The following is a 24,715-nucleotide window of genomic DNA, read 5'->3' as shown; positions in this document are numbered from 1 at the left end:
GATTCTTCACTATTTTATTTTAAATTTTTGAATTTTTGGTATTTTCATAATGTAGAAGAAATACATGGTGAAAATTAAAAATTTCTAAGCGAAAGAGAAGCTCTTACCAGGAAGAAATCTAACATTTTCAATCCACGAGATGGCCTTAAAATCAAATGAAGTGTTGCCCTAGGGTGATGGTTTGGTGTTTTTCGTGAAGAAGATGAACCAGGCAAAAAAATAGTGAAAATGGGCCAATTTTGCAATTTTAGACTGTGATTTGGCAAGCCAGCCGAACTACCGCTTAGGCATCAATTTCTCGGGTGATTGACTCCTATGCGTCATATTTTGGCGCCTAGGCACCATGTTTTTTTTTATATAAAAAAACACAAAACACCACAGCTCTTTGAACTCTAATTAGACCAATTCAACTTAATTTTCATTATTAAACATCTTCTAACTTCTAATTTTTACAAATAATGAATAACACACTTTTATATATAAATCCAAACAATTAAACAAACGAACACACTGATAACTAGACACTTAATACAGTGTTAAAATCACAACAAAAAATATACTGGCGCTGCAAACTAATAAAAAATATTAATAACCAAGCACATATACTCAACTATATTTAATAAAAAAATTTTCAACACAACATAGAAAAGCTCTTATGAATTTGAATTCAGTACTTCTGAGCCACTACATATTTTCATCCACAACACTTTCCACTTCTCTAAATTCGCCCATTGACTGGTGGTGCACATACAAGTTATAGAAAGGACGGTATGGAAATTCATCTGTCGAATCATCCTCGATCCAATTATTTTTCTTAAACATTTGTACCTTTGCTTCTTCAATAAGTGCAGTATGATCTGATTGTTGTTTGATCTGCTAATCCAAATGGTCAAATGGATCAGATATTCTGCTAATCTTGTTCATAATAATAGCCATCTCCTCTTACAACTTCTTAATCTTCTTTAAGATAATAACAAGGTTATCAGGTAGTTTGGGTCATGAAAATGATGCTAAATTTTGAGGAGATTGATCCATAGAAGCATTTCTACCATGTGTTCCTATAAAATCCACGTAGTCACAACTCATAATAGACTAGTCTATGGGCTTCCAAGGAAGAAGCACCTTTTCTCAATTCTTGTAAGGAACTTGAGCTTGGCTACACAGTAAAAATATAGTTGATGGATGTCCCACTCTAGTAGCAGATCCATTTAGTGCTAAGCCAAGAATGGATCTAAAGATTAGAGCCCCCAAATAGATTTGCCTCCCCGTTTGAATACAATAATTGAGGATAACACTCTCCTTCATCACTTCTCTGAGTTTTTGGGTAAGAAGTAACTTGACTGAAATGAAGAATGTCAGCTTCGAGGATGGATTTAACATCGAAGTAGGAAAACTAACCTTGAAGTCATTTCTCATTTCACAGGTCTCTTCTTCATTCGTCAAGAATCTAAACACTTCATTTAGATTGTCTCTAGTCAGAGCAAAATTGGCATAATGACAAATTGGAGCATTCTCTATCAAGAAAAATTCATTGATTCTTGAAGGAGTGAAAAGTACCAACTTGCCTCGAACAAAGCCAAATTCTTGGTTCATCCCATGAAGACTAGTATAAAATTCCTTCATGACAGAGATAATAACGGCAGTACTAGTGTAACAAAGTATTTCCCAACACCTCTGCGAGATTATCTCTTCCACAGAACCAGCCGGAGTAATGAAACCTCTTTCCTTAATCAATCTCTTCTTCATAAGAGATTTATCATATAACTTCTACGCAACCTTGCTAATGAACCTCTTTCTGTCAAAGATCTGAGGGCTTATGCTTGCTTTGGTGTTAGAAGCCATGAGATTAAGAAATGATGGATCCTCTCCCTCTCAAATGATCACAAATAACCCCAAATGAAAGTTTTAGGAATTAACTAGAAAACAATTCGTATAAAACCATCAAAATAAATTTACAGGGCATTTTTTGAATTGTGGAGCCTAGGCGCCAAATCTAGGCGCTTAAGCATTAGGCTCACTGTAATATGGCGCTTAGGCGGCAATTTTTGATGCCTAGGAGTCAGTGCACAAATTTACTCCGCCTCACCTAAGGTCCAAATAACACTCATAATCTCTTTTGGATCATTAATTATAGTGTTGTATGCATCTTCTTAACATGTAGGTCTTTATAGCACATAGAATTCACCCAAAACACCTAACTTAAACAAAAGCAAACTTAAATCAACTACATAGATAACTATAGGTTGCCTCTCATAAAGCGCTTGGTTTAACGTCGCCATCTGACGTATTCAGACATTATTCTGGTTGACCCAACATTAACACTTCATTAAAGACAGGTCTGTGTATGTCCATTCACATTAAATATTCTGATAGTTTTTGGATCTTTAATATCCACAACAGTTCTTTATGCACCCGGATGAGAGTAAAGAATAGATATGCTCGTATTTATCACAAAACTACATTTAAATCTATAAACATTTCATTCATACACTAATTATGATCTCATTGCAAGGAGAATAACTTCCATATAATTTGAACTCTTTTACGTAAAGCTAGTTTAAAAGCACTTAGTATTTTCTTTAAGTTTAGAAATAGAATTAGTAGGTATAAGTTTCCTTTTTACACATAATTTCAATCTAAATTCCTAGATAAGTTACCCACAGTTTAAGTAGAGTTTTACTAAGTCTATAAAATCAGTTTTTTATTCCCCGTAGGATCGATACTTGGGACTTCATTAGAGTCATATACTACTTGAATGATACATGCACTGTGTTTTTATCCTAGTGAATTTTTGAAATCAATGATTAGTAATACCTACATCATTAGGATTAGCCACTATAAACATATAAAATTACATTATCAGTATGGAAAAAGCAGTCAACTAATTTTTTCATAAAAGAAAAATATCCTTCTTAGTTGGCAAGTGTTGTATCGGTTAAAAAGAAGAATGGACAAATTTATGTGCCTATTCACTTTCAAGATCTTAATAAGGCATGTATTAAGTATGACTTTCCTCTGCTCAGAATAGAATTAATGGTTGACATTGCCTCTTCACTCGTAATATTCTCCTTCATTGATAGATTGTTGGGCTATAATAAATAAAAATGGCTCCTAATAATGAGAAACATACCGCATTCAGAACCTCGATTTGAGTTTACTGCTATAAAACTATTCAATTCAGACTAAATAATATTCGCGCTACCTACTAATGATCTGTACTAAGATTTTTGACAAAATCATCTACTAACAGGTTGAATGGTATGTTGATAACATGTTGCTTAAAAGTAAAGAAAGAGAAGACCACTTATATGACTTGAGCATTACATTTGAATGTCTACGCTTATAAAACCCTGAGATGATTATGTTGAAATGTGCCTTTGACTTGACTTCTAAAAAATTCCTAGGGTTTGTAGTATGACAATGGGGGATTGAATTTGACCCCGAAAAAATTAAATCATTATTAAAAATGTCATTTTCCAAAAGCCTAACACAATTAAGATCATTTCAGAGAAAACTAGCATACTTAAGATGCTTTATTTATAACCTTGGTGATAGGTGTCATCCATTTTCTACTTTAAATAAGAATAATGCCATGTTTTATTATATCAATGACGGCTAACAAGCCTTTAAAAGCATAAGAGAATACTTATAGACACCTCCAACATTAGTAGTCCCCATCCTAGTTCTGTCATTAATCTACTATATTATTGCTTCAGATGAATCCCTTGGTGCCTTATCAACTCAAATTAATGAGGATAAAAAGAATGCATTATACTACTTGAGTCATCAATTTATCTCAGCCAAAAGAAACTATCCCACAATCGAAAATCAACATTTGTCCTTGATTTTTGTCGTACAAAAAATTAAGATACTACATACTCACAAAATTAGTCTTATTTCTAGGCTTAATACTTTACAATATTTGATGACATATCCAACTCTATTAAGAAAAATACAGTCAATTTTATTTCACTTTAATATAATCTTTGTTCCCTTGCGTGCTATTAAAGGCCAGGCTTTGGCCAATTTATAAGTAGTACATTCATTGTATGTTGATACTCTTATAAATGATGAACTACTTGATAAACAAATAATGGCTTCATAGCTTTTCATCAGAGAGATGTTCCTTAATTTCTCTTTAAATAAGACTGTCAGATTGTCTCGAGAGTCATTTTTTAGCATAGAACACTAATCCAAACTATTTCAAAATATTTTAAATACAATGCATTTCAATAATAATTCTTTTTTTTTTCCTTAACAAAACATTCCTTTTTGAGAAAACTGAACATCACCTTATTCTTTATTTTGCATTCTTCTAGAGTTCGGAAACAACAACAAACATCACAAAACATAAAATACGGCATCCTTGGTAGATTAGAAACTTCAGCGAACATCAATTATAGATGACAACAATTCTAATCAATTACTATGAGCTATGTGCTCCAAAAATTAGAACCCAAATGACATTCATGAAACCAATTTTTTCCATGGCACCCCTAGTCAAAGTTTGCAACAAAAAATTAAGATCATTAACTTAACCAAAAATTTCAAATATTAGAAAGCCTTAACATTGAAGCTTTCCTTCTCCAATAGGTAAGATTCTTCCAAATCAAGACAAATCAGCAATATCCTAACTGCTCCCTATTGTATGGTTTCTGCACCATGATAAAATCTACAAGCTTAGAATCAACCATCTTGGTATAAAAATTGAGGATGGTGAACCACCTTTGATTAATGCCACAACCTGCTAAAGAACCCACTCTGAACTGCTGGCTGCTTGCTGCAAATTCCATCCATAAAAGCATCTGCCAACTGAGCCACTAAACTCGCAGGCTCGTCAATCAGAACATGAATGAAGGTGCTCACCACCCTCCGCTCTTGTTGCGTGGCCTTCAGGCTAAACCACGTAAGGAATTTCACTCGGAACTCCTTCTCCATGTGCCCTTCACACTCCAACCATCTAATCACCTTAACGCAGTACTCGTAATCCCTCTCTACTGATTCCTTCTTGTTCGCTGAACTTGGTGCGCCGATGACTCGATTAGGTTTGCTTGGTGTTTCAGCGGGAACAGAATTTGAGCTCACAAAAGCACATGGCTCCAGGTTAGATGGCACCACATGGCTCTCGTTGTTATCGCTGTCATGTTTATGGACTTTGGTTGCGAGGTGATCATCGCTAGAGTTCGTCGAACCTTTTTGAGAATCCGTTTGAATGATAATAGGTTGCTCGGCTGTCTCATGTTCTTTCTTCGGGAATGACGAAACGCGGTTAAGATCAGGAACTCTGCCGCTGTTACCACTCGGGTTTTGTGTCGAGCACTTGGACTCCCATCTCCCGAATTCCTTGGTGCTGCTGAACGGAGCTGCTCTGAAAAAGTATTCCGTTGAAGGACAAAGCCCTGATATCATGATTCTCTTTTCAGGTCGCAATATAATGCAGGTTGGTTCTTCAGGGTAGTCCAAAGCCTTGGAACATCGATGCCATAGTTTGCAGCCTATGATATTCTCTTCAAAGACTTCGTCTATGGAATGAAGCGAGACAATGATAGTAGTTGGAGAGAGATCTTCAAATCGGATGCAGAAAACTTGAGGGCCTGATGCAAATGATGAAAAAGAAGAGCTGTAAGTGGCATCACAAAAAAGGATTGAGCCAAGGTTATTAAAAAAAGCGCAATTACTTGGAATGTTTAGAGCAGCACCAGCCATGAGGTCGAAGGAAGAAGAAAGAATGGAATCTGTAGTTGTCAAGGCGTAAGCACAAAGCTTCTGAATCTCCGCACCACAAGCAAGACGGTTAACAATTCCCCTTGCCATCACTGCAGAGACTTTATCAAGAGAACCAACTTCTTTCTTGAGTTTCTTCACTGCTGCATTCACAATGCTGTGGAGTTCCTTGTAATCTTCAGTTCCTCTGAGGATCTTGTGACTTAAAAACAGTCTCTCACATAGTACATCTACCCTCCTCGCATCTTTCGCAATTAACAACTGTTTACGCCAGCTTCTGCATTTCATCCATTGCCATTATTTGTAAGTTGAGTAAGTTAACTGCTTATGTTAATTAAATGAAACAATTAGGAGGCTGTATGGCCGCAAGTATACATAGTATACGGGAAATTTAATACAGTATAAAATAAATACAATATCTTTGAAATATACTCTCTATATTTTGGGTGTTGAAATGTAAAATTTTTAGTTTGGATAACCAAAACGTTATATTTAATGCTAACATAAAATTAGGAGATCATTTTTTGTGTTTGGATGAAGGTAAAAACAATCTAAATTTTAACATAGGGGTACTTACATGCAAACCAGTATACCACTCAATTCCCTGTGTATTTACATATCAAACACAAATTTCACTTTTTATATTTATCACGAAAATTTTTCATATCACATAAATATCACTATTTTAACTTCTAAATAGTAAAATACACCTTTTTATGCGTAGATAAGGTGGTATGAATGAAAAAAATTGAAGTGCGGGTATTAGACATGTAAGTACATAGGAATTGAGTGGTATGTATGTAAATCTTCCTTCAAAATAATGATAATTAGTAAACCTAAACATGAGACGTGACATTAGCGCATAAAATTGTACTAGATATATCAAAAAATCTTCAAGAAAAAGATTGTTATATATCAAATAAAAGAGTTTGAATGCTGAAACATTTTTTTTGGCCTGTTATAGTAGATCAATTGATGACAGTCAACCTCATCATATTGAATCATTGAGGAAATCGGATAACCAAGGAAAGTAAATAATAATAATTCTTATCGCTAGGTTGTCAAAGCAAAATACAAAGTTGTGGCCCATGTTACATGCCAAATAAATGGCTTTAAAATTCTTCAGAGGATTTGTTCGTTCACAAAAGAAATTTCAAATTATTTTACGTAAAATGTAAGAAAAATCATGTATTTACAATACTTTACCAATATTTGGTTAGTTTAAAATTTTAGAAGTTTATATTTTTTTTGTTAGTTTCCTTGCATAGTTTTTCAAATAATAATGGTGATGGCTCGCAGTGATTGACGAAACCAGGTGGCCAGCAAATGGAGGTCTAATGTGGCGGCTGGCGACTAGCAATAGGTGGCAGAAGAGGGTGACAAACAATTGGTGTGTGGGCAAATGGTTGCTGATGAAGGCTGGCAGTTTGCAAGAAGCAGCACTGGCAGTAAGCAAAAAGGACGAGTGACAGCAGGCAGCAAATAGGTTAAACTCAAAGCAATTAGGACACTTTCCTCATTTACATGACAAGCTAATAGATGTATAAGCCCAACTTGATAGGAAGTGTTAACTTATAAATGGTATAGAAAAAACAGGTAGGACCCCTAATGCTATAATGTGATGATAAATAATTTATATCTTTATGTGTGAGTATTATTTTATCTTTTTTGTATAAACATTATATTTTAATGTATGCCTGATTTTCAGTCAAAATTACAATTACTATTTCCTCTTTTAACATTCATGGCATATTCAAAAAAATGTCTTTAGTGGTTTATAAGATCATGTATAGCGCATGGCATACAAGAGTGTCCTGAACAATGAAGATAAGTAGTTGATCATAAGTTGATGAATTTGCTATTCTAGCCAAACACTACTTCAACCATTATGCGCAGTTGCATAGTCTAGTGGTTACTCGTAAGCAAAAAAAGCTACATATGCAAGTCATATAATTCATGACAAATCAAATAGAATAGGAATGTAAGAAGAAAAAATCTCCTTTCATATTATTCTTTGAATACAACTATCTTCCTCTTAAAAAAAAAAGAGAATCTACATAAACCTCTAAGGTGTAGTGGGTGTGGATGATACCTAAAACAAGAAGTTAATTTAAATAGAAGAGAATTATTAATGCTACGGAAATAATTAAACTTTATCACTTCTGAGCATTTAGACCAGATGGAAAGTTGTCTAACAAAAATGATTTATGGAATCCAAGATCTCTTTCAACAAAAAATTCTCATCTTCTTCTCTAAGAGCACAACTTCATCAACTTACCACATCATTAGCAAGATTCTTTTAATTCATCAAGCTCTACAAAAGAGCCTTCAACAAACTGAAGAGATAATGAAGTGAAAATTTTGAATTCATGAAAATGAAAGAGCATCAAAATTTCATGCAACCATTTTTATTGGATTTAAAATGCTCAAATACGCATATAAGTAAAATTTCAGTCAAATTGGTTCATTAGAGTGCACACAGCAATAATCCAAATAAACTGGATAAAAATCCCTGCAAGATTAATCTCAAGCATTGGATCCTATTTAAAAGAATCCAATGGCTTCCACCTCATCTTTCTCCGTGCATTGGCCTCTTTACTAAACAATTGGGATTGATTTCAGTGAATTAGTAAGTTCCATAAAATAATTTATGGTCTTTCATCTCTGAAATTAATCATAAACTTAAGATCCTATTTTATTTCGATAGTTTAAATGAGTTGAAAGTTTCCACATTCGAACATAAGCAAATTAGTTAAAATTGCTTCTTGCAGTTTTGTGCAGTTCAAGATTTTAATTTTTTTTAAGTTAAGGTCATATCTTTTAAATTAACGTCCACATTAATGTCATTTTGAGCCATTTAAAGCACCTCATAATTGCAACCACTCATATTTTAATTCAATTATTTGCATGGACAATTGCCATACTTCACTAAAATAGCATGCTTCCTAGACCACCCTACTTCTATAGCTGCACTATCCACGTTTTCTGGTAGTGTTCTCTTTTATTTGGGAAGAGTTTTTAGAAGTCCTTAGCAGGAGATGATGTAGGATGAGTTTTATGCATTTTTTTAATTTATTATTATAACATTTCTCCTGTTTTTCTGTTCACCGTCTGTTTAGAAAATAAAGGGAAAAAAACATTTTTTGAAGGAAATGGCTAACCAAAAGATAATTAAGGAGGCAATTGAGCATAATATTTCATAATCCTTGAAAACCAACTTCTATCATGTTTTGCTATTCAGTTGCATGGAGAAAATAATTAAATCATCAAATGCTAAATTGGTCATTCTTCGGAGAACATTCATTATGACACGCCAAACATAACAAGTACTTTTACGGGTTCACTCCCCAAATATACCATATCTCATACAAACAGCTTAAATCTTATTAGTTGACGGGAGAGACTTCAAAAATCTCGTTCTTGCTCTTCAACAGATAGGGCATATAGACATAAACGTGTAGTTAGCATAATGACTGGATCATAAATTATTCAATGGCTTTGCGATGATCAATTTCATACAATCATCTCATCATCATCATCACAAACCACTATGAATCTCTGTTTTTCAATTATTCCTACTAAATATTGTATAAGTTGTTGAACTAATTTATGCAAATTTTTTTATTTATTCCAATTTATGTGGAAAACAAAAATAGTTGAGTGAGATTTAGCTATGATAATATACTTATTTAACTCTTAATCCTCAACGCGCAAGCTTGGCATTTCTAACAAAATTTTGAATTGAAATTATGGATTTGCATCGTCCATACGTAGTTAATAGTAAATAGTTTCCCTAAAGACACTATGATGGAATTAAAAACACGGGAAATAACAAATCAGATAAATATGCCATTAAAAACTGCAAATTGGTGCCGATTAATATGAAATTAACATGGTGTGGTGAGTAGGCAATATAAAATACCAGAAAAAAAAAAACTTTAGAAGAAATCTCTCTTCCCCTGCACAGTTATGCATACACAGTTGAGCCCATTAGTGCTAGTTGTTGCTGGTTATTGATTCATAGCCGCACTCACTGGTGCTACATAAAACTGCAATGATTCACAACCATGCTCAAAAGCATTTTTGCAATCTCGCATCAAAGCCACCACCCCAACCAAGTACAACCTTGGAAGCAGTACATATTATGTATGTATTAGGAGCGAGGGTAATTAAAATAAGCTTCTTATTAGCATTATTCTTTTTTGGTAGAGGGGAGTGAATTCATATTAAACATAGGATATGCCATATATTATCTTACATCACATAGGGCAATATAAAACATAAGCATATGTTAAAATTCTTAAAGAAGAACCATCAACAGTAGCAGCCCACACTAGCGTAGCATAAACTTACAAGCACTACTCTGTATGTAAGCAAGCAAAGCATAGTTTTTAAAAATAAAGTTAATTAGTTAAAACGAAGAAGTGCATCATGAGATAGATGTTGTAAAAGAAATCATGGCAGCCTATAGATAATTTAATGGGAAATTTACATTCGTAGCACACAATTCTTATGTATTTACAAATCTCACACCTAAACTTTCATGTTTACATACATAGCACTTTGGTACCCATGCATCAAAATGTGTATTTCACTTTTAAAAAAGGTAATAGTGTTATTTTGATGTGATATTAAGGATTTGAGTGTTATGTGTGTAAATATGAAAGTTTAGGTGTGGGAAATGTGAATACATAAGAATTGTGTGCTATGTATGTGAATGCTCGTAATTTAAATTAAAAAGGAATCAGGTTGATTATGCTATATGGATCAAGCATTAAGGAATGTAGAAGTCATTAACATACAAATTCAGTATAATAGGAAGTAGAATATTAAAATGGTCCCATTGTAAAAACTAAAGCAAGGAAAGCTATGATGAGAGACAATTATACAAGAAAGAAGAAAAGGATAGAACCTATTGAAATAAAATAATTTAAAGCAGACTTTGGTGATTGAAAATTATCTACAGAAATAAGTAAAAGATAAGGGATTAAAACAAAGGCAATGTAACAAGATATTTTGCCAAAAGGATTTTGTAAAATTAGATAACCTATATAACATTTAATCAAAAGGAATTCTGGATATATATAATATAGTTATGATAAGGCTAGAGGTTATAAATATGTGTGTGTGCTAGGGGTGATATGCGTTTGTGTGCATTAAAAAAAATATACATGTGTACTCATTCCGAAGGAATTGAGGATCTACATATAATAGTAGTGGTAAAGCTAGAGGTGATACACGTGTTTTGTGTGTGCTACAGGTGATTTCCAATTGTCTGTGGGTGCATAAATATTTACTATCATAAATACCAAACAAAAATCTTATTTTTCAATCATACTAAGCACAGAAGTTAAGAACTCTGAAAGTTACAACAACGTTGAAAAATATTAATAGCTAGAAAGAATGATAGAATCTATATCAAAATTTGATTTGACATGTCATTGAGTCACAGTAACATATTTTGTTTTCAATTTATGTCTAATACATGTCCAGGTCATGTCCAAGAGGTGAAGTATAAAAAATATTTAACAATTAGTTTTTAACATAGAACCGTGGACTGTAAGTGTACCTTTTTTTTTTCATGAAAAAAAAGGATGTAATTTCCTTTAGCTATATACATGCTTTATAGATGAATGCTAGCCTATAGGGACAACCTAAGCATCTATATCTATTCCTTCGTACTTCTCAAATTTGGATATATAAGGAGTATTAGCATGCTTAGAAGTCCAGCCATGATATAAAATAGATAGAAACATTGACATGTGAAAATAGATGTTAGCTTGTAACCTTTAAAATATCATCCTTTAAATAGCATTAGTGAATTTAGAGTAAAATGTATGATATGATTGAAGCCAAATTAAGGATTGAACTCAACGCAGAATGATAGTTCAGTACTTTAGCTTCCACAGAGACAAACTAGGTAAGGATTATTAGTGATATAACAAATTAAAAGATTTAGATTTCTAGAAATTAGATAATTATGCTAACTAAAAATAAAACTTCTCCCTAATAAAATTACTGTTACCATCATCATTAGCAATAGAATATCTTAAAAATTCTGAGTTGACATTGTGAGACCTGTTCTCCATTCACTTTTGTTGAGTGGAGCATATGTTAATTCAATTTATGGAAGCTTTTTAATTCAGTACCATCGAGGTGCTTTCGGCCCGCCCATTTTACTTATCACATCTCAGACTGATTCTTTATTCCCATATAATCGATGAAGCTCTCCTGTGGAGATAACCAAACCAAATTTTGAGATACCCTCATGCTTAATAGGTGTTACTATCGTTGATCTTCTAAAATAGTTATCTTCCTGTCAATCTTCCTTAGTTTCATCTCTTATCTTACTTTTATCCATAGTTCTCACCACTTCTACGCGAAAACTATTTTGGAACGGCTGATTCAGTCCAATTCCAAAACTTCTAGCGCGCTAAACTAGCCATAACAGCTCCGCACCTGCAATTAACAAAGGAACTTGTGAATTGGTCTTTGAAGAACCACCCCGTTCCAATATCGAATCAAATAAATGGAAATAAAAAATTTTGATTAAAATAAAGAAACTAATTACAATTTCATATCCCAAAATTTAGATTCAGAATCATTTTCATAATATCTGAGGGTGAAGTGTCCCGATTTAGAATATTGTATATTAAATTAGAGAAAGATATCATTTTTGCATTATTATTATATTATTTAAATCATACTAAAATAATTTTAATTTTATTATGCCATCCAATTCAGCTTTGGTTAAACTCCAATTAAACCTTTGAATATTGAACCTCTCTTACTTCTATTACAATGTTCAGTAAAATATTCAAAGTTTTAGTTTTCTCACATTTAATTTAGCAATCGTATTTTTAGAAAATTTAATTGTTATGGATTTCACTATCAGCCAACACTTGAATCCGTACAAAATAGCTTGACTCAATGATATTTTTCTAATAATATATTCTTAAAAATTCATAAAATTCTTTATAAACAACTCTGAAACACTCGTATCATTATTGTCATCTCATCATTATTAGCTCCGCCCCAATTATTTAACCTTAACTTTATGAATTCTCAATTCCCAATTGTTCTTGTTGAGAGTTTTTTAAACTCTTGAAAATGTTCTTCACAAATTATTTGGGACTTTATGCATTTTTATTGAGATCCTTTCTAATCCTTTTTGACACATCAAGTTTAAGTAATCAGCTTTATCTCCACAAGGTATACTCCTCTATATGGCTTAACTTTATTGTAAAATCATGATACGACATTCAAACTTATCACACATATGCATCACATGACTCTCCAATACTGATGAATAAATTAATTTAATTCTGAATCCACTTGTAGAGCAAGTATTCAATTTAAATTCACTAATACTAGATCTTCATCTTTAAAAATGTTCACCTATTGTTCTAACTCCTATATTTTGATCAAGAAGACTTTGTTATTTGGGAAATGCAACTAAAATATCTCCAAAAACAATATATAAAGATGCAGGCTTAATATTTATTTTGATAATTGTGACCTTGTTAATCCTTCTAAGAGTGGTCATTGAACCATATATATTTAATAAATTCTACACATGACACAATTGAATCCTTAGCCGCTCTAAATATAAGAATTTTCTAATTATATAATGTAATCATACGAATGTAAAAAGTATATGGAATTGGCAACTAAAAAGTACATCCAAGTAATTAAAGCCCATGCATGGGTATTGAGACCCATAAATAAATGTAAAGGTATTTATCATAAAAATTAGTTCATGATAACTGACTTCAATGATAAGACAAATCAAAATTTTGAGAAATTATAGTTATAAAAGCCGAAGAAAGGTACGTAAGACAAACTGGACTCACAATTGGCAATGCAATAATTTTCTTGTGAAAACGTGAAACTAAAAAAATTCTAATGAAACAAAAGATAAATAGAGAAAAAAACTTCTTCCCATGACAATATCATTATATTATCTGTGTAACTTTGCACGTAGGAGAAATCTTCCAATAATTGTTGCTCTTTCTATACGTAGCTGGTGTGTGTGTGCGTGTGAATGTGACATGATTCTTCAAATAATAATAATACAAATAAATAAATAAATAAGTAAACCTAGTATCCCCAAATAAATGTCATATCATTAAATTTCAGCCACATGAAAGTTAAATTATAATATTCAGTGAGTTTAGCGATTAAATAATCATAGCCATGCTTCTTTAATTGAACAATTAACAGCTTTGGATACCTACGAGATAAAGACTCAAACAAAACATGTTAAAAACTGAACGTGAAACTCAAAATAGCAAATGTTTTGAAACATCTAGATTAAATATTAACACCAATCATGATATCTGGTAGCTGTTTGAGAAAAAGGAAAAGCAGGTCAAAGTAACCACACTATAAAAAGATACCGGGGAGGGAGGGAGGGAGTTTACTTGTTTTGATCAATAAAAAGATACCCTATAAGCTAATTGATGGACAAACTATACTTGTTTTGATCAATAAATAGAGTTCAGAAGGCAAGAAGTTACCCTATAAGCCAATTGATTTTGCCACAATAAACGCAGTAGAAGCTTCCATCCAACTTCTGACAATACCCAGTCTTCAAAATGCCTGCCTTCTCATGCTTGAGCGCACATTTGAGATGGCAAGACATACCACATGAATCACCACAATATGGAGGATCAGAGCTGCAAACCAACCAAAGAGAAGGATCCTTATTATCATCGTACTGATAGCAGATGCAGCAAGAACATCTTTTACAATATTGATCCGGAGGACACAGAGTGGCTCGGCATACAAGATTCTGACAGAAGTGGTTGTTAGTATTGTCTTCGTTGGCTTCAGTGGACAGATCCGAGTGCAAGTCATTTCCAGGTTGTAGTGGTTGCTCCTTTTTCCTTTTCTTTTTAGTTCCATTTTTGTTTTTCAAAGAGATAAGTGAAATGGAATTTTTATCATCACTGACCATGCCATTCTTTTGGGAAACCAGCCTAAGGAGATGCTCTATCATTTTAGGTTTTGTCACACCAGTATATTTCCTCTCCTTTCCCATCTCTGCACATATGAGCTGAAGAAGCTCTCGACGTGTCCATGACTGAAGAATTTCAGGAGCATTGTCTGCCCATCGTGATATTTCATGTACTAGCTCCCTTTTCTCCTCCAAACTCAGCTCACTGCATTTTGCAGGATCTATCACAAAACCTATAATATGGCAAAAGCGTCATTTTAGGGATGAGTTAAGCTCTTGGAGATTTTAAAACAAATAAAATGAATATCATAAGAATTACCATGAATTTCAGAAGGAAGAGGGTTATTAACCATTTTTGTGTGTGTGTATTCTATAAACAGTACAAAATACTGAAACTGAATGTAATTTGAGCATTGTCAGAAAAAAAGATGTTGAGTTGAACCGCAATGTATTGAACACTACTAATATATTCAACTCTAATTGATATCAGAGTTAACCCAAATCATAATAAGAAAAATAAATATTATTAATGATTGCAAATAGATGATTACAATCAAACACACTTGAAAGAGGAAATAACAACACAACACAAATTCACACTAGGATTTGATCCATGAGCGGTGGAGGTCAACTAAGTGGTTGGGGAGCAGAGATAGGTGGCTGAAATGGGTTAAGTGGTTGGGACAACAAAGGATCAGCAATAAGGAGGAGGGGCGGACAACAACGGATTGGCTAGAATTTTAATTAAGAGTTTAAATCCTTAAATTTTAAATTTGTCCTTTCAGTTAATCTAATATTAAATAATTAATTTAAATTAAATACTTTTGGAAATAGAACTCAACCCTTCTTTTACAATCATCTACTTTTCTAGATCCAATTCTAAAACTTGTTCACCTTTGAATTCCTAACATTAATTAACAAGAACTCATAATTAATACATAAATATTTATTAAATTCAGAAATTAAAATAATTAAAACCTACTCTTACCTTATTAATGGCTCGATCAATTTTCTATTCACTGACTTCAACATTCTCTTGAAGAAACCACACACACACGAGCCAACTCTTCTTCATTCTTCCTTAGAGTTTAGCTCAACTCCAACACATTACGGTGAGGTCACAATCCTTCCACTAGGGCTTATGTCTCCTCTTTTCTCCTTCTACCACTTTGCTCGGTTAGGGCATGCATAACTCCTCTTTTCTGCGACAACATCCTTCCTTCCACGCATGAGAAATCAATCGCCTCCACTGCAACAGGGGCGCCATCTCCTTGCCCTAGACAACACAAGTGTCGAATTGATGGTAAGTAATGTCGACAGCCTTCCCACACTCAAATGTGACGTTGACAGCAAGGTCCGAGATGGACGCCAACCTCCTCCTACTTCTTCCTTATCTCTCATCATTTCATCTTGTTGAAATCTATTAAAAGAAACTAGCAAGAAAATTGATCGAACCAACCCAACTCGTTGAAATTTCTCTTCATTTTATTTTATTTTTCTAATTAATACAACCTCTCATCCTTATAAAATTTCATCACACAAGCTAAAATGAACAATCCACAAATCTTTAAGAAAGTTTGATTCTCGTTAAGAGCATATAAGATAAATCCAACATTCGAAGTAACATAATTCAACTGAAAAAAAAAACTCCAAACAACTAAAAGAATAATTATATAACTAAAATAACACCCAATTTCTGAAATCAAAGTACATAAAGATGTTAAACACCAGATAACTACATGACACTCAAATGACAAATTACTCCATCATAATCTATTAGCATATATATCAACAACAATAGGTTCTTCATGTTCCTGTTGAGTTAGGAAATAAAGTCGTAGTCGAATATTTTGCATCGTTTGCTCCTTATGAGTCACTATAACAACTTCTCTGTTGGCCCCTTCTAAAAATAGATCTCTCCTAAAAATTTCTCCGAGTTGAATCTATTCCTAAAGTTAAAAATTGATGTAGATTTTTTAGCAAAATTAGGGCAAGTTTTCAACTCATGTCCAGGTTGTCTATATAAATAACATACATTAAAACCAAAAGCAATCACCATTGGTATTGCTTCCCACACTTAACCCTAGCTTCAATATTATTACTGCTGACATGAATCAATTTTATGTGATTTTACTTGCTTTCTACCCTATTATTTTTACTTATTTATAATGGATTTACACTTGTGAAAGGTTTTTATTAACGTTGTGTAGGTTATAGATGTTGAATATGCATATTTCGAGGCGAAAAAAACCAACGAAAAAGTGGCCTCAAGCAGAGTGACCACTCCTAGAAGTGTTACGACCACGCCACCATATCGTCACAAGCAACGTGACCACGTCACAAACGGTCGTGGCCTCGTCACAAACGGTCGTGGCCACGTCATATCTTCATAGGGCTGGCGTGACCAGGCCGCCTGATCCAAAAGGCCAGCATGACTATGCTGCATTTCGACGTGACCACACTAATGGAGTGGGAATCTGTTTTGGCAAGAATTTTTCTTACCAAATTTATGAATCAAGCTATAAAAACATACCTTTAGGCCATATTTTGGAGGAGAGATTTGGAGATGGCTAGAGAGCAGAAAGAGGGGGATTTTGGAGAGTTTCTTAGGTTTCTCTTCCTCTCTTTGTATTGAATTCCTAAGGGCTTTTCCTATCATTTGATTTCTTAACACTATCCTCGTGCAATCGGTATGTGGTACTCTTTAACCGTTTTATTACTTGACATATATACTTGCGTGATTCGACCAATTTGCTTCACCACAACTTTTTGTCTCATGAGCTGCAAATCTGGCTAATAACTCCATCAATGCATGACTTTATCTTCTTTCAGTTGGACTTTTTAAAATTAAATGTTGGTGTCACTTCTTCAAAACTCTTCCTCTTGTGCAAATAACATACTTAGAACCAAATAAGCATTCACCATGGTGTTGTTTCCCACACTTAACACAAGATTCAATATTGTTGAAGTCAATCCGACTAATAACTCTATCAGTGTATGACTTAATCTTCTTCCCATTAGACTCTCCAGAATGAACTGTTAGTGTCACTTCTCCCAAACTCTTCCTCTAGTGTAAGTCCCTACGCTTTTGAGCCTACTGAAAATCAATTTCCACCCACATAGCCCTCTATAGTAACAATGAAAGTCTTCAATCCCAAGTGGCCCTACTGACTACCTAATTGAATCCTTCAATTCATAAAGGAACTTGTGGAATTTCTTCGCAGCATTTGGAAGGATTTGTGGTGCATACCTCGCGAGTATATTATACTCTAAATCATATTGCTTAATCGATCAATCTCTCTGCAACAACCCACTTGCCTTGCTTTTATCTCATAGTTAACAGTAGTACAAACCAATCTCTAAAAATTTCCACAAACTCTTCCCACCTCACCAAGTGGTCGGTTCTACCTCCAAACTTCTCCTAAAACTGTCCTTGCCACAATCTCTCAACTTTTTTCTAAAAGATAAAATTGATAAGTGTCACCCTACTCTCTCGTGAACAAGACAACCCATGTATAATCTTTTCACTAATCAGTCAGTTCTCAGCTTACACTAGAATTTCTCCACCAAAAAAGAGAAGTAACCTCATATAGTGTAACAACTTCATATATTATATCACTAATAATTTAATATTCACATATAAAAATAGCGGCTTAAAGAAACAATTTCATTAATAATTAAATATATACCTTTCAAATTATTGAACTTGTCCTTTGTACATATTGGTTCCTCTTATATTCATCTTATTCAAAAGCTAAAAACATAAAAAAAAATATTAAAACAACATAACAAGTTATGTAAATATAACTCTGTGCAGCAATCAAACTCTAAACTACAGTAACACAACGAAAAGAAGATAATATTTATGTTGGTTTTTTATATTTCTTTATGGAAGATCCTATATTAATCTAATGTATATGTCCATGACATTTATTCAATGGAAATAAATTAAGCTTTATTATGCATTAACTTTATTTGTATTCTTCAAAGTTTAATCATTAATTTTACTTTAACTTCATACTATTAACATTTACATGTCTTAGAAACACCATCAAAACATGATCTAACACACCCTCGATCGATATTATTCTATCAACAAGACAATTTGTGATCTAATTTACACGGTTATTGAAGGTGGAAAGATACCAACTCACCCCTAGTCAATATTCTCCAACCAAGCACAGTGATTAACAGTCTAAATATCACAATTATTTGAGGTGATAAAATAACATCTACGTATGTGAGTACATTGGTGCCCTCTGTCTATATCATAGTGGTGAACGTCACTACCTAATCTGATAGCTTAGCATAAACAAAGTCAAGAACTACACTCGAACAATATTATAACTTTTTTACTTTACACAAATTTTCATAACTTCTAATTTATAAAATAGCCACTAAGAAACGGCAAAATACATTATAAAAAAATGAAATCAATCAAAATAAATAACATTGTCTACATGGAAAACATCTTAAACAAACACAATAGTATCACTACTAAGAAATAAACAATACAATAACTATAACTACAACACAACATAATACATATCAACAGTAGTCCTCTTAAATCCAATCTCCTGTTAGTCATAACAATCTAACATTTTCCTGAAAGTAACCATTAATTTTGAAAAATAAATTGCACCACTTTTGAACAATTACAATCTTTTTATGCACTAAATATGTAAATATTATGCATGAATGTCCCAAAACAATGTAATTTATTGATAAATCAAACTATGAGCTTAACCCTTCCCATTTTAATTCATGTATTTATCTATGTTAACATCTTTAATAAATCATATCAGGATTACCGTCATATCTGAAGGAATCTTTAAAATTATACTTCAAAATTATACCCATAAATAATCTCAAAATTTTGCACCCAAAATTACACCTTTCTCATTTTCATTTATTTTTCCGTGCTTGGGTACATCACATCCCGTATCAGTATCACATTTGGGGCTAATCTTATATGACTTAAGCTTCTACATTTCATTTCCCTTAATTATCCTTTTTTTATAGTCATTAAACAATCATTTTTTTATCACTTCATTTTATTCATTTAAGTGATTCTTTTAACTTACAACATGCCTATAATTATAAAAGCAGATATCTGAAATAACAATGCACTGCCTCTATATAATAAAACATCCCAATACATATAAGAAAGTAATTACTAAGTGGTGTCAATTATTCTTAAAATTAATGGTTATTTTTAGAAAAATATTAGATTAATATGTCTGAAGGGCGAGAGAGATTCTGCGGGAGGAAGACTACTGCTAATAGGTATTATTGTGTGTTGCGGTTGTAGTTAATATACTATTTACTTCTAAGCAGTCATACTATTGTGTTGGTTTAAGATGTTTTATTTGTAAACTATTTTGTTAATTTTGGATAATTTCATTTCTATGTAATGTATTTTGTGATTCTTTAGTGACTCTTTTGAAAAGTAAAAGTTTTGAAAATTTGTGAAAAGTAGTAGAAATGATAATAGCATCTATCCGTAGTTCTTGACTTATTAATGCTAATTTATTAGGTCGGACAATAAGAAAAGTAGTATCAGAGGCATTAGATATGAATACTAAGAAAAAAGAGTTACAATGTTGATTAAATTAATTAATAGACAATATAGATAAAAGTTTGATTGTATGTAATTATATTTTTTGTTATGTTATTTCAGAAAAATGAATAATCTAGAGAAGTTAGTAGAATAACAATGGAGCAGATACACTTTTGAATATCTTAGTGAGCACAGATGTTTATTATTGAGATTATGACTGCAGTGACTTAAAAGATTAAGATCTCTCATACTCATATCAAATCTAATGGGGAGGCCAAATGGACAACTATTTAAAGCAGTTTCATGATATGAGATCGCCTCTATTTTCTGGAGGAAGTCCAATAAATGTTGAAACTGGCTATTGAGAGGTGGAGAAGGTTATTGATGGGTTATCTGTCTACCACAGAGGAGGGTTACACTTGCCACTTTTGTCTTTGAAGGAGAATTTAAGATGATGGCAAGGATAGTTGCAAAAGAAGTTTGGTGGAATAACTAGCCACTTGATACAGTGGGATGAGTTCGTAAACACACTAGACTGATTTATATTATTATCAACTAGGATACAGATGCACGACAATTTTATTAAACTGCTGCAAGATGATTGTTTCATCATGCAATATGAGACAGAGCTCACTATACTTTCAAGGTATGCACCCAGTTAGTTCCAAATACTAAGGAGTGTCATAGGTTTTTCTTTGGGCTGAAAGATATGATTTAAAAACCAATGATTCCTCTTGGAATAGATGATTACTCTGTTTTGGTAGAGAGGCCCAAAAGAATTGAGATGGATTTACAAGCTACCCAGATGAGGGACTTTCAAAAAGAGTAATTCAGATGGACCCAGGTTTCCTCAAAGCTTTCAGAGCATACGGTCTTTTTAGACAGGAAATTTAAGTGGCAACAATGTCAGATCCATCAATGCTGCCAACCAGACTGAAGCTAGGACGTGTGATAAATATCAAAGATCTCATAAATGTGAGTGTCATTTTGGAATCAACACGTCTTTTTAGTACCACCTACCAAGACATATGACGATGGATTGCCCTAGCTTGGGACAAAAGGCCCCAATATACTCTAAGGGCAGTGTTGCACCACCTCGGAGTAGCTTGGTAGGCAGAGTGCAACTGAGTCTTCAAAATCAGTGTCAAATTTAGGGCCAGACCCAAAAGAATGTTTAGCCTAAGGTTTAAACAGTTTTACAACAGGAAGCTAAGGACTCCCTTGAAGTTATCACAGGTAGATTTTACAATTGAGAAATTTTTATCAAGTGCATTTTTAATTATGATAAGATTCATGTCATGTCGTTCTAACATCCTAAAAAAAATTAAATGCATTAATAAGTCAACCCAAATATTCACGATAATGGTTTTAATGATAGATATTATATATCTTCAGAATAAATTAACAAGAGTGTTGTTTGATTCAGTAGCACCACATTCTTTTGTAACAGAAGAATTGGTTGAAATGGCGCAATTGAATATTACCTTAATGATTGTGATATTATCTATTAGAATGTCAAACGATACTTATATGGAAGTTAATTATGTATGTGAGATGAAGCTAATAATTGGTGGAAAGGATTTTGATTCACAATTGATTATGTTACCTTTGATGGAATTTGAGGTAAGTTTAGGAATTGCTTGGTTGTCTAAAAACTCTGTCAAAATAGACTACAATATAAAATTGTTAAAATAAATGTATATAGGGAGGTAGAAGTCAAATTTTGTGGTAAAAAGGGTTGGTATCAATGATAATTACCTGTTTGAAATTTTTCAAATTATCGAAACGTGAAAACCAAGATTTTTTTGCTCATGTAACAGATAACTTTCTTTGGGTAATATTTAAGTGGTACGGATTCAGAAGGTTTTCTTGATGATTTACCAGGATTCCCTACTGTGAAAGAGATCGACTTCACTATTGAGCAGCCACGTCGTTTTGTTTACCGAGGTCGAATCGATGGTGAGTAATGTTGACAGTCTTCCATCAGTCAAATGTGTTGTCGAAAGCAAGGTCTGAGATAAACACAACCTTGTTCTTTAACTTCTTCATTCTTGCTCTATGTTTCGTTTCTTTGAAATAAAAAACTAATGAGATAATTGATTGAACCGACCCTACCCATTGAAATTTGCTTTCATTTTTTTATTTTATTTTTCTAGTTATTATAATAACCTTTAAATAAGTGCATATAATCATATATATGATAACTGATATTAATTCAACATATTAATCATAACCTTTTTCATTTGAGTACGTAAGTCAAACTTTTATTGTTATATATAATATATCATTAACTAATGTTCATCAGTTAGTGCAAATGATTGCAACTTAAAAACATTATATTGAACATTTCTTTAATTTATCCTTATTATTGAACTTAATTTAAATTATGTGTGTACGAATTCTATCTCTTTAATTAACAATATTTCACCATAAATAAGTTTTAACTAATTTATATTTATTAATTTCATTAACCATCATTGCTCACAATCTCACAAAATTTTGCACAAGTTTAGCATTTTGTTAGTAATTTGTATTTGTTACATTGTTCAATTTTTCTATAATGTTTTATGTTTAATTTACTAAATCATTATATCTTTCAATTTTTATTAAATGCTTTTAATTACTAATCTTAACCATCATTTTTTTCAACTTTAAATATTTTTTAAATTTATTATGAATTTCCTATATGACATGAATTTTAGAGTATTTTGTATTTCTTTCATAATTTAAAATCAAATGTTTCCTGAAAATCATACATAAAATTTCATCCACAAAAAATAAACATAAACCTAAAATTTCTTTAAATACAATTTAGTTCTCAATTTATTATATTTTAGTAAAAAGAAAAAGATTGAATTTTTTAAGTTTAATTTAACTCAATCTCTAAAGAAGGAAGCCCAATTTGTAGCCACCATCTATCTTTCTTGCTCACACACAGTTCAGCTATTGCCCTCTCAATAACTTGTTCGATTTGTGTTGCGCAAATAATATTGCACACCCAATAATGTTGGTTGCACATTGTAAACGTGACTTAAAAATTTTTATATTGTTTTCAACTATAGAAAATTTACAATTAAATAAATATAAAGTCAAAAAAGTTTAGGACAAATTTACCTAGCCATCAAATTTAATAATTTGCTTTAGTTTTAAGTAACAGTAATTTATAATGAATCGAACGCAGCAAAATAATCTCAAAAACCTATAGACATAAAAAACTAACATAACCCTTTCATTTTTTTTTCTTTCTTCCTTAAACGTCTCTCATACCCTTCCGGCTTTCTTGCACCCGCTCCTCTTATTCAAGGCTTAGGCTATCAAACTGCTAGTGCGTCAAACCCAAAATGAAGTTCACATGCAACGATTTCTCACAAAGCAACTCTCAATTTCATATGCTGCATCCATCCTAGTTGTCATTCTCCCTCACATGCTTAATAGTTGCTTGTGCGTTGTCGTAGCTCAAAATCATGCTCATCATTACCCTAGGTTTCAATCTAGTTCACAAACAGTGAGACTGGCCTGCTTTCTTTGTCTAGTTGAGCATTGCTTTTTTCTTGTTGTCGATTAACTTGCTAGCATCACTCACGTGATACTGCTCTTTTGCGCAATCAATGCAAATCATTCAACTCCCTCTCCTTCGTTTCCTCTCCTATATAAGCTCGCCTGATCTTCTATTTCACATTCAAGGTCTCCCTTCATCTTTGGCCACTTGTGTAACCGCGGAATCACCAACATCGATTCAATGAAAACAACATTAACCTTTATCGGTTATTATTTTTCAAACAAGGCGTTACAATCTTCCCCAGATACAAAAAGTTCATCCTCAAAATTTACTTGGATGATTATGCCTAGTAATTTCAAGACACTGAGTCGGGTTGTGACATAAATCCACAACATTGTTTGTTTAAAGTGCGGCTTGGAGACATCGTTGATAATGCCCACCACAATACCACCAACAACCCTTTGGGTTCAAGCGGGCCGACTAAGAAAGCCTAATACCATCATCTTTCATTAGTATTTTGATAATAAAAGAGCATGATATCCACATTTTATCATTAATAACTATAATGAATATTCTAAGTAAGGATGGAGACGCCTATTGCTTTTTTCATTCAAATGAAAGAAGGTAGAGTAGGAAAGTCCCCATGATTTTCCCTAGTGGCTTTTACATTAAAAAAAAAATCATATCCTTATTATCAGATTTATTTTTACTGTTCATGGGTGCAAATTAAAAAAAATAAAAAGAAAAAGGCAAAGATAATCTCGATTTCCTGCACACAGTTAATTCTCAAGCAATAACTAATCCAACAATTAAAAAAAATTGTTGACTAGGAGCCAAAGAGAAAACAAACTCATGAATAAAACTATAAAATGAGGAAGAATATAGCAATATCTTATAGGCTTTCTATCTAAAACAGCAATCCTGGTTATAGACCAAATTTGATGATTCAAACAACCACATATATGGACATGTT

The 24,715-nt window shown here is 32.7% G+C and overlaps 1 protein-coding gene across 3 annotated transcripts in view; it reads right to left on the bottom strand.

Moving 5' to 3' along the window:
- Positions 1–4,364: 4,364 nt before the first annotated feature.
- LOC110037314 (VIN3-like protein 2) overlaps positions 4,365–24,715 on the bottom strand; it is a 54,028-nt gene continuing 33,677 nt past the window's right edge. The window contains exons 2-4 of one of the 3 annotated variants that reach the window (XM_020741927.1): positions 14,244–14,916; positions 5,679–6,001; positions 4,365–5,594 (exon numbers count right to left, since the gene is read on the bottom strand). In XM_020741927.1, the coding sequence (XP_020597586.1) occupies positions 4,732–5,594; positions 5,679–6,001; positions 14,244–14,916 (1,859 nt within the window). In that variant the 3' untranslated portion in view covers positions 4,365–4,731. Of the gene's footprint in view, positions 6,002–14,243; positions 14,917–24,715 lie in introns of all 3 variants that reach the window. The other 2 variants (XM_020741929.1, XM_020741926.1) reach the window with 2 other exon arrangements.

The sequence above is a fragment of the Phalaenopsis equestris genome, unplaced genomic scaffold, assembly GCF_001263595.1.
Source record: "Phalaenopsis equestris unplaced genomic scaffold, ASM126359v1 Scaffold218652, whole genome shotgun sequence".
In the NCBI taxonomy this organism is placed as follows: Eukaryota; Viridiplantae; Streptophyta; class Magnoliopsida; order Asparagales; family Orchidaceae; genus Phalaenopsis; species Phalaenopsis equestris.
This window is presented reverse-complemented; position numbering and strand designations above follow the sequence as displayed.